The sequence below is a fragment of the Oncorhynchus kisutch genome, linkage group LG4 (assembly GCF_002021735.2).
Source record: "Oncorhynchus kisutch isolate 150728-3 linkage group LG4, Okis_V2, whole genome shotgun sequence".
Lineage (NCBI taxonomy): Eukaryota > Metazoa > Chordata > Actinopteri > Salmoniformes > Salmonidae > Oncorhynchus > Oncorhynchus kisutch.
This window is the reverse complement of record NC_034177.2, coordinates 9,203,509-9,216,611: the sequence shown is the minus strand read 5'-3', so window position 1 is coordinate 9,216,611 and position 13,103 is coordinate 9,203,509. Positions and strand designations below refer to the sequence as shown.

At 41.6% G+C, this 13,103-nt stretch overlaps 2 protein-coding genes across 4 annotated transcripts; both read right to left on the bottom strand.

The window, feature by feature from the left end:
* Positions 1-386: 386 nt before the first annotated feature.
* LOC116373939 (uncharacterized) lies at positions 387-5,666 on the bottom strand. 2 transcript variants are annotated; one of them, XR_004209640.1, is made up of 4 exons: positions 1,738-5,666; positions 1,483-1,570; positions 509-1,140; positions 387-424 (listed from the first exon to the last, which is right to left on the bottom strand). XR_004209640.1 is itself a non-coding variant. In XM_031822391.1 (3 exons), the coding sequence occupies exons 1-3, from the start codon at positions 5,236-5,238 to the stop codon at positions 971-973; spliced, it is 3,759 nt and encodes a 1,252-aa protein (XP_031678251.1). In that variant the 5' UTR covers positions 5,239-5,666; the 3' UTR covers positions 452-970. The 2 variants fall into 2 exon arrangements, 1 of the variants encoding a protein (XP_031678251.1); XM_031822391.1 differs by lacking the exon at positions 387-424 and having other exon boundaries at positions 452-1,140.
* A 413-nt stretch (positions 5,667-6,079) lies between these two features.
* Positions 6,080-9,424, bottom strand: LOC116373938 (uncharacterized). Of its 2 annotated transcripts, XM_031822390.1 has the most exons (5): positions 9,280-9,424; positions 7,975-8,050; positions 7,627-7,745; positions 7,362-7,398; positions 6,080-7,230 (listed from the first exon to the last, which is right to left on the bottom strand). In XM_031822390.1, the coding sequence occupies exons 2-5, from the start codon at positions 8,011-8,013 to the stop codon at positions 6,739-6,741; spliced, it is 687 nt and encodes a 228-aa protein (XP_031678250.1). In that variant the 5' UTR covers positions 8,014-8,050; positions 9,280-9,424; the 3' UTR covers positions 6,080-6,738. The 2 variants fall into 2 exon arrangements, with proteins under 2 accessions (XP_031678250.1, XP_031678249.1); XM_031822389.1 differs by lacking the exon at positions 9,280-9,424 and having other exon boundaries at positions 7,975-8,324.
* Positions 9,425-13,103: the final 3,679 nt, after the last annotated feature.

The following is a 13,103-nucleotide window of genomic DNA, read 5'->3' as shown; positions in this document are numbered from 1 at the left end:
CAAATAAAAAAATAAAGTAAGTGATATGTAAATGATTGGCAAAAGGCTCCAACCACCCAAGTCATAGACTGTTCACTCTGCTACCACACGGGAAGCGATACGAGAGCACCAAGTCTGGGACAAAAGGCTCCTTAACAGCGTCTACCCCCAAGCCATTAGACTGCTGAACAGCTTCCACCCCCAAGTCATTAGACTGCTGAACAGCTTCTACCCCCAAGTCATTAGACTGCTGAACAGCTTCTACCCCCAAGTCATTAGACTGCTGAACAGCTTCTACCCCCAAGTCATTAGACTGCTGAACAGCTTCTACCCCCAAGTCATTAGACTGCTGAACAGCTTCTACCCCCAAGTCATTAGACTGCTGAACAACTTCTACCCCCAAGTCATTAGACTGCTGAACAGCTTCTACCCCCAAGTCATTAGACTGCTGAACAGCTTCTACCCCCAAGCCATTAGACTGCTGAACAGCTTCTACCCCCGAGCCATTAGACTGCTGAACAGCTTCTACCCGCTGAACGTTAATTAAATGGCCACCTGCACTATTTGCATTGACCCCCTTTGTTACTGATGTATTTTTCTAATTGTTTTCCACTGACTCTCTTGAATTGGCTCGATGCACACTCACTACACTCTACCCACACATTCACTGTGACACTGACCGACTTTCACACTAGCTGCTGCTACTGTGTTTATTATCTATGCTGATTGCCGAGTCACTTTTACCCTTACCTACATGTACATACTGTATTACCTCAACTACCTCGCACCCATGCACATTGACTCGGTACTGGTACTCCTTGTATATAGCCTTGTTATTGTTATTGTGTTACTATTTAGAAAATATTTCTTACTTTTTTAACTCTGCACTGTTGGGAATGTGCTCGTAATAAAGCATATGTGACCAATACGATTAGATTCTCATCTGAACAAATGAATGCTCTCGTTGTTTATAATGAGGAATTTAATTAAATCATTTGGTTTTCCTTGAAGATTTGAATGGGCTGAGAAAGCCTTTCGTGATGGATCTAGACAATCTGGTGAAAAGGGAGGGTTTGCGACTCTTCTCTTCAAGTGGGAAGGACGATGCGATATCATAAATTCCCTCTGGAGAAAAGGAGCCATGAGATGTTGTCATCGTCTCTGCAACAAAAGACCATCCAGCATGCCATCAATTTAAATTTTTACTCATTTATCAGACACTCTTATCTAGAGAGACTTACAAGGAGCAATTAGGATGAAGTGCCTTGCTCAAGAGCACATTGGCAGATTTTGCCTCGTGAACTCAGGGATTCTGAACCAGCAACCTATCGGTTACTGGCCCAACCTCTTAACCCACTAGGCTACCACCCAGCCCACAGTACAGTAGGTCATAGGTAACAACAAAAGAGGAGTACAATGTCTTTCCAAATGAATTAGTGGAATGGTAAAGGGATAATGTCTCAGTCTTGACTGAGCAGCAGCCTAAACAGCAGCAGGGCTTACCTGTAAAGTACACAGTAGGGGAAATGTTCTGAGGCTGGTACTCCAGAGACTCATGAGGACAGAGGTTCTTACTAACTTTCTTGGAACCCTGGTTGGTGGGAAAAGGCACATTAAAACAAACTGAATTTTTTTCGATATCTTAAAGTACAGCATATCAATTGCAAAGAAGCAGTGCAATGCCATGACACAAATAATCATATATCTCACAAAAGGTCAACAGCAGTGTTATTCATGAAAGATGTATGTGTACTATACCTTTGTGTTAAAGGTGAGGACCTGCTCTCCAGTACTGCTGATGGTATCCCTTTCCAAATCAAACACGCCTTCTACAATGTCACTGGTGGCCACACTGGTAGTGGACTCAAAATAGCATTTAGCAGTGGCTTTGGTGATCATTTGAAGAATGACCATGCAAGTAGAAGTCTTTGGATCGTTCTGGACTGAAACATCAAAGTTTATGTTTTCATACTCATCTGACCACTGTCTCAGGAAGCCCTTCACTGTCTCTTCAGCAAATATCTGGAGAAGCTGAGAGGAGAGCTCCTTGGATATGGCACATTGTTCCTTTCCCCATTTCAGCCTTGAAAGAATGGAGTCTGAAGCACTTTTGGCTGCTTCCAATGTTAAGACCTGTGGAGTGCTGTGGCTGTCCTGAAGGGCTATCACTTTATCCACCAATTCATGACTGAAAATGTGGATGGTCCAAGTGGAAATGATTTTTCTCAATTTCCTAACAGCAGATCGGAGGTCGTCAAGATGTGAAGCACCCTTTCCATTTTCCTGTGTGTTCTCAACACTTTCCACCATAATGTCCACTACCACCCCAGCAGCTTGCCTGACTTTGTCCACAAAGGATACAGGAAGTAAGTCCTCTGTGTGAACGAAGTCCTCAATGATTGTGTTTCTAACAATGGGAAAGTCCATCTGAGCAGGAAACTCAGTGGGGATGGGAGTCCCGGGTAAGGCAAAGTGCCATTTCGACTGCCTTAATTTTGAAGTAGGTGTTAGAGAGATGGAGGAGCGTGAAGAAGAGGTATTTCTTGTATTTTGGCTGTCAGCACTCCTACAACGGATCGTGCCAATATCCTCCAGCATGGATCCTGAGAGCTCAGTGGTTTTAGATAGTAATTTGTGCGGAATGTCCACACAGGCATCGTTTCCTCCAGGTGTAACACTGCTCTGGTTGACCTCAAGATGGTCGAGACTTGCTCTTTGTGATGCTGGACTGCTTTGATATGTAAAGATTTGGATTGAACCAAGTGTTGTGTCTGATCTTTGAAGATCTTTTCTGAGAAACTCCGTAATCTTATTTTGCAGACTGTAGTAGATGTTACGAGCAACAGACCAGATTCTTTTCTCAGAAACCTGTCCAGTGGTGAGCAGGGAGGTTCCAGATACCATGTCAGATGATTGGGTGGTCTGGGTGAGCTCCTGCTGGTCTTTCACCATGGTTTGTATAATATCAGTAGATGTGGTGGATGTAGATACAGACTGGAGGTACTTATCTGTTGTGCCTTCCTCCACAATGTTAAATGATCTAGAGATGACCTCACTCACTCCTTTCTCAGCTTTGGTTTGGAACTCATGACTAGAGAGTTTTTGGAGGCTCTTTGTTGAAAGACTGTGGGAAGATGCAATGCCTTTGGAGGCAGCCGTGCTGCAATCTAGACTTACTGGAGAGGTTTGCTCAGGAGAACCTTGGAGACGTTCAAACATGTCTTCACATGGTGTTGGGGACCTTGACAAGGAGATGTCCTTCAGCTGAGACAGAACACCACCTACCAACATGTTGACCTCAAGGGACATATCAGATATTTTCTTTCCTACTGTGGAGAAGCAAGGTGCATTTGATGCCTGATCCTCGCATAAGGTCAAGATTGTTGAAATGACCTCTTTGGTACAATTGGTCAGTAGAGCCTCGTCTGTTTCAGTCCAGAGAAGTTTTGAACTCTCGCTGACACCCCTGTGTAGAGCCACTTCAAGGTTCAAACTGTGCAAGTGAGGCACACTCTTACTAGCTTGCCTCAAGTCCTGGCTTGCCAAACAAATGTGCTCCTTAGTCCCAAGATGTCCAGAATCCTCTGTGGGTATATGACTAGACATTCTGCTCAGCATGTCTGACCTCCGCTGATGAATGATGAAATCCTTTAAAGTCTTCTGAATATTGTTATATAAACTAGTGGTGGCAGACCAGATCCTGCTCTGTAGCTTTTGTGCATTTTCCTGGAGGTCAGGTTCTCTCTCCTCTACTTCTGCAGGTTGCGCCGAGCTCTGCAGGTCTTCCACAAATGTTTCAATGATGCCAAAGGCAGCAGAATCCGCACAAATATCCTTTGACCATGTGTACTGGTTTTGAATGGAACAAGACCTGGATGCTACAGAATAAGCAGGCTGTGCACTAGTTAAGCTACTGGTGGACTTTTTAACTAGGAACTCACTCACTGCTTGAGTGGCATTTCTCTTAAATTCCTCACTTGAGAGTTTTCTAATACAATTGAACAGACTGGTCAAAGAAGCTGTGGCCTTACTTCTGCTGTCCTCATTTTGACAGGAGAACTCATATACTATTGGTGATGAGGCCCTGGAATGGGAGATATCCCCAAGCTGAGCCAGAACACCCTCTACAAATTTCTCTCTCTCATTAGAGAAGCCTGATCCTTTTTCTCCAACAGTGTACAGGGGGTCCTCCTTTGACATCTCAGTGTTGTACAAGACCAGAAGCTCTGAGATGACTTCTTTGGTGCAAGTTGTCAGAAGGAGCTTGCTTTCTTCTGACTCAGTGGGTGCCCAAAGAAGTTTTGAGCTCTCACTTAGGCCTCTTTGTAAAGTAACTGCACCAGTGGACTCTGGCAACTGAGGCTCACTCTTACTGGGCCTATATTTCATGTTTAAGCAAGGAAGTGGAACTGTCTCCTTAAACTCAGCATTTGTGATGTTATCATCAGATGTGACAATGCTCTTTAAGGCACATCGCTGAAGCTTGCCGAAATAATCTTTCAAGTTGTTTTGGATGCTGTGGTAAATGTGAACAGCAGCAGACCAGGCACTCTTCTGTTGGGGACTCTCTTCAGATTCAGCCAAGGACTTCATATCTGACAAAAAAGTCTTAACAACTACTGACGCTGCTGAGCCCACTGGGTGAATTGACTCTGTCTTTACAATGCCAGACAATGTTTGACCTGATACAGCACCTGTTAACTGAGACTGAACGACTGATCTAGGAAAGCTCAAACTACTGACTTTTTTGGCAAGAACTCCACTCACTGCTTGTATTGCTGATGTTTGAAACTCCCGGCTGGAGAGTTTTTGGATGCTCTTAGACGTGAGCGTGCAGGAGGAACCAGATTCACCAATATTGTAGCTGCTCTCGTATTTCCTTATCAGGGCATCAAGATCCTCAATGAAGCCAACATGCGATGCCAAAAACGTGATCTTGTCCTTCAGATCTTCCAGCAAATTCTGTTCGTTCTCGTCAACAAAAGCCACCATTGTGTCAGAGATCCTGGTCATGACTTGCCCTGTTAGACTCTTGCTCTCTTGGTCAACTTTTTCAAGTTTAGCAGCCAGCTCTCTCACCATGCTCTCAGTCACCTTGGTCTGTGAGTCTCCCCTTACCGGTGTCACTAGAGAGGTTTGGCTTGCGGAGGCACTCTTAACGACCACTGATAAGGCCGACTTGACATCTTTAGCCAACTCTGCCATTACAGCAGGGGTTAGCATTATAGAGCCTGCACTTCCAGATGGAGAATTGGACATGCATGCAAGTTTGGAGAGAGAAACTTGCAGGCTGTCCTGCACACAGGTGACGAGGGTGTCCTCTGAGACACCTAAGAGGACTTGTAGCGTCTCAGAGTTGGTTGTTTTTTTCTGCACATCAGACAGAGAGGTTAGAATCCTTGGGGAAAAAAACAACAGAAATCATCAAAGTCAAACAAATAATATGTAAGGCTGTGATGCACATTCAGTGTGTCAAATACATCTGCACCATTGAAAACAATGAGGAAAACACTGCTGTTTCTCTGAGAAAAAACCTTAGTGTGATGTCAGCCTAACTGTTTAATTTCTAAAGCCCAATAAAATGTATTTTGTATAAGTCATTTGTATTGAAACTGGCCTGTAGATATCTATCTATCCTGGCAATATCTATCCTCTACAAAAATCCAAATTGCTATAAACTTCAAATACTGTAACTTCAAATAACTTCAAGGACAATCATAAATACAAGGCAGTTTGAAGAAATGTTAAAGGGAAATTTCTAAATGTTTCAACTTCATATTCATCATCTCCAGCACCACCCCAACATCAGCATATGTGAAAAACAGGCATTTCTATGTTTTGTAGTAAAAAAGAAAGAGGAAGATAAGTGTTTTCTATGACATCAACCAATTAGTAGGCAATGCCTACTCATAATTGGTTAAAATCACACGATGCACACTGATGATGTCATTAGAATCTAGAGCTGAGCATTTAACCAACATTTTTGTTATTTTTCGGTTTTTAAACAACTAATTGACCGACGTCGGCTCAATTATTTGAATTCCAGATAGTTAATTTTTTTCTTCTTCTGTGAGCTTGATGCTCAGTTTCTGTAGAGATAAATCAGATCAAGCACGAACTATGCAATGTAGTAGGGAGTTGTAGTTTCCAACAGGCCAATATTCTACATAGTTTAGCACAGAAAATATGGCAATTAAAGCCCATAATCCATTGCACGCCCACTTACTTGTCCACTCTGTGTGGAGCAGATACGGAAACCTCATTGACTGAGACGGAGAGACGAGAGAATGCATGAGAGAGATAAAAAGCAGTTGCGTTGCAAGGATTCTCTACCTGGAAATACATGATCTAAGTGATTGACAGTCGGTGTTCAGCGGTCATAAAAGTAGGTCTTATTTAATTTGAAGAACTACTAAAATAGTGATTTTGTCAGACAGGATAAGCAGCAGCTCTATAGAGATGAGTTGATGACTTGGAATGAAATAATAAAGTCATCAAATAAATATTTTATATGAGAAAGTAAATGATGGTTGATAAGTCATAAACAGTAATGGACAGTCACTACCATCATGGGACTTTTATTCATTGTTTTATTATGTGTTGTTACAGCATTCAACACACATAATCCATAGTGCATTCAATGTCTAAAAAAAGTATTGAAATCCAAAACCGTGATTCTTTTTTAAATATTTGAATCGAAACCAAACCAACCTCAAAAAGCACTAATTTCTCAGCACTATTGGAAACAGTTACGTCCCTCTATATTTTTTTTACTACAAAGCATAGAAATGTGTAATTTTCACATATGGTGATGCTGGAGATGAATATGAAGTTGTTAAATTTCCCTTTAAGAACATACCTCATGGCCCCCTTGGGCAGGTAGCTTCCACTGCCCTTAGTCAGGTAAATCTCCTTAAACTTAAGTTGTGATTCCTGCTCTTCTTCCTCTTCCTGCTCCATACAGTTGGAGGAAGGGTAGGGAGTCGGGATGCGAAAGCTATTGTAAAGCTTTCGACTGCCTGGCCTCTTAGGTACACCAGCCTCAGTAAATCTCACGCGGGACTTGGTGTTAGTCTTATCGTCTAACAGACTGGTGAGTGACGCTGTGAGAGATCTCTGTGACAATGGAGAGGAGGCAGCATCTTGGATGCCCAGTAGTTCGTAAAGACCTGGGATGATGATCTGCATCAGCTTGTCCGATAAAAACTGGACAATCCTCAGACACAAGCCGGCAAGCTGTTGTTTTGTCAGCTGTATTCCAGAAACAGAAGAAGTGTTTTAAAATGTTGCATAGTGCGTCTTTCAAAAGCTTATGAACAAGGTTAAAGATTAGGCAGAGTTTTCATGGTAATCTAATTAAATTTTCAGTAACATGATCTTACCGGGTCAAACATGCCCTCACGAATCCCCCTCCATTGCCTGAAAACAATATTGTTATAAATGTTGTCATATCAGGATGCGTGGCAGAATTGTTTTTATTTAATTATTTGCCTGATCGTGAAGTTATACTTGCTTTGTGTCAGTTGTTTTGGCAAAATTGCAATGTGACAACTTTTCTAGCACTGAACATTTTTTTCCGATTGATCAGTTTCTAATTTGATCTTATTTCCTTGAAGGTGTGATAGTACCAAAGAAAACAGAACATACTTCTCAGTTAGGTTTTGAAGGAAGTCCATAAGTGTTAGATGTTCCACATTGTTGAGCTTCCCCTCTTCTGTGGTTTCCATCACTGAGGTTGCTCTGCTCCTGGTAGAATTGCTCTGCTCCTGGTAGAAATGTAATTATATTGCAAATAATCAAACCTAATATACAACAAATATCATACTGAAATAATTATAAACCGTTAAAGAGTGGAGGAGCATTGGCAACGTTGGGCCAATTAAACAACTGCAACACAACAGAGATGGTTGTGGTACGTCAACATTGCCAATGATAGCATCACTATAACATTTTATTGGATTAATGTTGTAATATGAAATGACAAGGTCAACTTACCATCTCATTGACAGCTTCAGAGGTCAGGTGGTCATCCATCACACAGACAGGCAGGTCTAGAGACTGGGACAAGGCTCTATGGTCATAACCAGGAGAGAATGGAAACAACATCAGAGCAGTCCCAATGGCAGAATCTAACCACTGTCTTCATGTCAAAGACTCACTCACTCATTTGCTTTGTCAAACCTACCCCTTAGAATGACTTCGATATTAACACTGAATATATTTTGTTATTAAGAGATCTCTCAATAATAATTCTCACAATAGCATATTGGTAGTAGTCAGTGACATATTAAAGCTAAGCAGGGCTGGGTGTAGTTAAAACCCTGGATGGGGTTCGATCCCGGGCTGAGGTGCTGCCCAGCCTATTGTTTTTTTCTGAAAGTGTATATAATGTTGAAAATCTGACATTGTTTCAAAGGTACAAATTCAACCTATTTTATACAAGGTTTGGCTATGCTAATTTTGATTACAATGATGACATCATCCTGTGGTTGAAATTTCACCCTCAAAACAACAGATTATGTTGACGATTCAATGTATTTTCCAAGAAGATTCCATGTCACAATACATTGACAAATTACGCTGAAACAACGTTGATTCAACCAGTTTGTGCCCAGTGGGATGCCTGCGCTGTAACATGTTAGTAGAAGATAACACTAACCACTGGTACAGGGTCAACTGTTCTTTCATCCCCCTAATGGGTCATCTGATCCTAAACCTGTGGTTTAAGACAACCGATACCTTGAGCTGATTAAAAATACTAATTGACCAGAAACATGCTAATTTTGAAACAAACCTATTGTATATGAAGATGCTTGTGTTTCCAACTTCCCAAAGTTAGTAAACATCCAGGGTTTAGAGGATGAAGACAGTGTAGGCCTATACCGCATCTTATCCACGACCCCCCCCCCCCCCACACACACACACACACACACACACACACTTTACATTTGACCAATATGTATGGAGCCACCAGCCCTAAAGCATGAACATGTTTTTTTGCTAGAAAATGTGGATTAAGAGAAGCAAAATGATCCTTTTCGCTAGTTTCATCTAAATAGAAGGGCAACATGACATTGACAAACCTTGTCATATCTGCTTTCACCGGGATTTAAAAACCCAGGCTTTCCTAAAATGTTTACCTCAGCCAGTTTAGAACCCAGGTGATTCTACAAAACACATGTACTCCTCCATAAGGTTCATGGGTTCCCTATTGTTTTATCCCAGTACAAGAGGGGCAACTGGATTCAGGATTAAACACAAGCAGTCTTTAAGGTATATCTTATTACAGTTTAGGCCTACCTTATTATTTTCTTCCATCTGGCAATATCATTTTAAGGAATGAAATCTGTTTTGTTGCTAGTATTATTAGTAACTGTAGGAAAATACAGCTGTAGAGTACAAGAATCAGCTACTTTCTGAAGGGCAGCCAAGCTCATAAGCAATTTAGAACCTACAGGCAATTATGACAAAATTGGAACGCATGAATGTGTCACAAACGCCTTGTGGTCACATGTTATTTTAGGGCGTGGCTCCGCATTCGTGACCGGGTCTCTTATTTCTATTTCCCGGTATCCGTTAGTGCTGGAATTTGCGATTAATACTTATTTATTTCCCGGTATCCGTTAGTGCTGGAATTTGCGATTAATACTTTTCTCATGCCGAAACCGGATTAAATACATACCGGTAGTCAAAAATTATGATATTCGCAATGTCATTAAGCAACAAAAAAAAAAAAAAACATAAATAGCTACTACAATTTCGAAACGTGATTTTGTCATCCATCATACCATTTGTTTGATTTTGTGGACCCACGACTAGACTTTATCCATGTTAGCTAGTCAGCATAGGCTGCTACGTGATAAACAGTTCGCGTTAGCGAATTAGCTACCTAGCTAGCCAGCCTAACAAGCTGTCAAATCCAATGGAAACCGATGCAACCCTGCTGGCAAATAAGGGCTAGCTAGATGACCCATGGTAACACTGAGGTCCCCATGAGTTTCAAGGCTTTAATAAGTGCGATCGTGTAGAAAAAAACTAATAAAATACTGGTTGATGAGCTAGCAAGACGGATATGACCGTTAACAGCGTGCATGCACAAATGCATGACGACACATTGTATCTCAGTGAAGCAGGCATGCAGAACGAGATCGCCCCACCAAGCCAGATAGTAGAGGGGTGCAACAACGCCGGTACACAGAGGCATAGCTCATACAATTATATTTTGTTCCAGACAATACATGTTGAATAATAAATACCTGTGTGAAATATATGGCATCGCATGCTAGTGCAAAGATAGCTTACATAGATTTTTTTTAAAACCGGTGACCACTAGATGTCCTCGTATACCCACATTTAGATCAAATGTACTTGATTTTTCATCAGTACTGTGAATGACAAGCCCACTGAATCTCGTTTAATAATCTTTTTACTCAGCAGGTAGAGGCCTAGGTACTTCAAAGCAGTGCTTAATTCGAGCAGGATCATGCCAGAACAGGATCCGGCACCGTTCTGTTCTGGACAGTTTTGTTCCGGAACCTATTTGGCCGAATCCGGTACCTCTCGTGCCATGAAAAATAATTTTCACTTTTTGCTATGTAACAATTATAATAAAAGCGATCAAAGTTCATTAGAGTTGCCTCTTCGTCAATTATCCTGCCCCCTCATCTCTCCAGAGTTGAACTTCATAATTTGTTTCCTTATAGAATCATAGCTGCATGAAGGGTTCTGGAGGAATTTTCTAAAGTCATGGAATTACTGCTGTCTGTTTTAGAAATAAATTAAATAATTCTGAATATTTTTAAACGTTATGAGAAGCCCTATAATTTAGCCACAGAGGACCAATAGCGTCTAAGAAGAAATTCTTATGACGGCTTACCAAAAGGCAAACGGCCTCCTGCGGGGACTGAGGCTGGTTCAAAAATAAATGAATAAAATAAAATAAAATATAGGAAAACACACACACACGACGAGACCTAAGACAACAACATAGCAAGGAAGCAACACATGACAACACAGCATGGTAGCAACACAACATAACCTGGTAGCGACACAACATGGTAGCAGCATAAAACATGGTACAAACATTATTGGGCATAGACAACAGCACAAAGGACAAGCACGTAGAGACAACAATACCTCATGCAAGGAATGCACAACTGTCAGTATGCGTGTCCATGATTGAGTCTTTGAATGAAGAGATGGAGATTAAACTGTCCAGTTTGAGTGATTGTTGCAACTCATTCCAGTCGTTAGCTGCAGCGAACTGAAAAGAGGAGCGACCCAGAGATGGGTGTGCTTTTGGGGCCTTAAACAGAATGTGACTGACAGAACGAACGGGTGTTGTATGTGGAGGATGAGGGCTGCAGTAGATATCTCAAATAGGGGGGGAGTGAGAACTAAGTGGTTCTTGCGACAGGTATACAGAGATGACGAGTTTACAGAGGAGTATGATGGAGATGGGGGTGTGAGCAGGTGTGATGTCGTTGATGTGTGTATGCTGTCGTATGTTTTGTAAAAAGAAGAAAATAAATATATATATATATATCTTACAAAAATATGAAATCATTTTGATATATGAGTATACGATGACACCTTGTGGTCGTAAGGGTGATTTGTCCCTAACCATCATTTAGCTTCAGTTTCTGTTTAGCCTGTTGCTATCTGGCAGTGATACTTACGTACATTTGGGGTATTTGAAAACTTAAAATATACTTCAATGTATGGGATACTTTTGTATCCCATACATTTTCCCTGATAGACCACCACAAGTACATTTTGAATGGTCAGGCATGACAGCCATCAAATCGTGTTGGTCACATGAACCTCCTGACCGCTCTGGAGCAGGTTGTCATTACAGATCTCTCTGTACTTCGCTCCGTTAATCTTACCCTTGATGCTGACTCGTTTCCCAGTCCCTGAAAAAAATCCCCACAGCATGATGCTGCCACAACCATGCGTCACTATAAGAATGGTGCCAGGTTTCCGCCAAACGTGACGCTTGGCATTCATGCCAAAGAGTTCAAGCTTATTTTCATCAGACCAGAGAATCTTGTTTCTTATGGTCAGAGTCCTTTAGGGACCTCTTGGCAAACTCCAAGTGGCCTGTTGTGCCTTTTACTGGGGAGTGGCTTCCATCTGGCCACTCAACCATAAAGGCCTGATTGGTGGAGTGGGGCAGAGATGGTTGTCCTTCTGGAATGTTCTCCCATCTCCACAGAAGAACTCTGGAGCTCTGTCATTAAGAATGGAGGCCACTGTGTTCTTGGGGACATTCAATGCTGTAGACATTTTTCAGTACACATCCACAGATCTGTACTTCGACAGAATCCTGTCTCAGCGCTCTACGGACAATTCCTTAGACCTGATGGCTTGGTTTTTGCTCTGATACGCACTGTCAACTGTGGGACCTTATATAGATAGGCGTGTTCCTTTCCAAATCATGTCCAATCAATTGAATTTACCACAGGTGGACTCCAATCAAGTTGTAGAAACATCTCAAGGATGATCAATGGAAACAGGATACACCTGAACTCAATTTTGAGTCTCATGACAAAGGGTCTGAATACGTATGTAAATAAGGTATTTCTGTTCTTTTTGAATACTTTTGCAAAAATGTCTAAAAACCTGTTTTCGCTTTATCGTTATGGGGTATTGTATGTAGATTGATGAGGAAAAATGTTTATTTCATCAATTTTATAAAAAGGCTGTAACGTAACAAAATATGGAAAAAGTATTAAAAGTATTACTATATATAGAGAGAGAGAGAGAGAGAGAGAGAGAGAGAGAGAGAGAGAGAGAGAGAGAGAGAGAGAGAGAGAGAGAGAGAGAGAGAGAGAGAGAGTTTACAAAACTGGAGTATGCGTATAACCCAGGGGTGGGCAATTCCAGTCCTCAAGGGCCTGATTGTTCTCACAGTTTTGCCCTGCCCCAGCAAACACACCTGACTCCAATAATCAACTAATTATGATCTTCATTTTAAAATGCAATTTGATTAATCAGCTGTGTTTTCTAGGGATGGAGACAAAGTGTGACACCAATCAGGACCTCGAGGACTGGAGTTGCCTACCCCTGAATTATAACCCAGTGCCACAATAAGTATGGCTACCATTGCAGGTCACTGGGAA

What these genes read in the sequence shown, in the direction of transcription:
- LOC116373939 (XM_031822391.1), bottom strand. Translation starts at nt 5,238, where the DNA reads ATGTCCAATTCTCCATCTGGAAGTGCAGGCTCTATAATGCTAACCCCT. An exon ending in TCCTCACCTTTAACACAAAG is followed by an intron (nt 1,571 to 1,737) that starts GTATAGTACACA and finishes CCCACCAACCAG; the next exon opens with GGTTCCAAGAAAGTTAGTAA. An exon ending in CCCTACTGTGTACTTTACAG is followed by an intron (nt 1,141 to 1,482) that starts GTAAGCCCTGCT and finishes CTTTTGTTGCAG; the next exon opens with AGACGATGACAACATCTCAT.
- LOC116373938 (XM_031822389.1), bottom strand. Translation starts at nt 8,085, where the DNA reads ATGTTGTTTCCATTCTCTCCTGGTTATGACCATAGAGCCTTGTCCCAG. An exon ending in CTGAAGCTGTCAATGAGATG is followed by an intron (nt 7,746 to 7,974) that starts GTAAGTTGACCT and finishes CATTTCTACCAG; the next exon opens with GAGCAGAGCAATTCTACCAG. An exon ending in CTTCAAAACCTAACTGAGAA is followed by an intron (nt 7,399 to 7,626) that starts GTATGTTCTGTT and finishes TATTGTTTTCAG; the next exon opens with GCAATGGAGGGGGATTCGTG.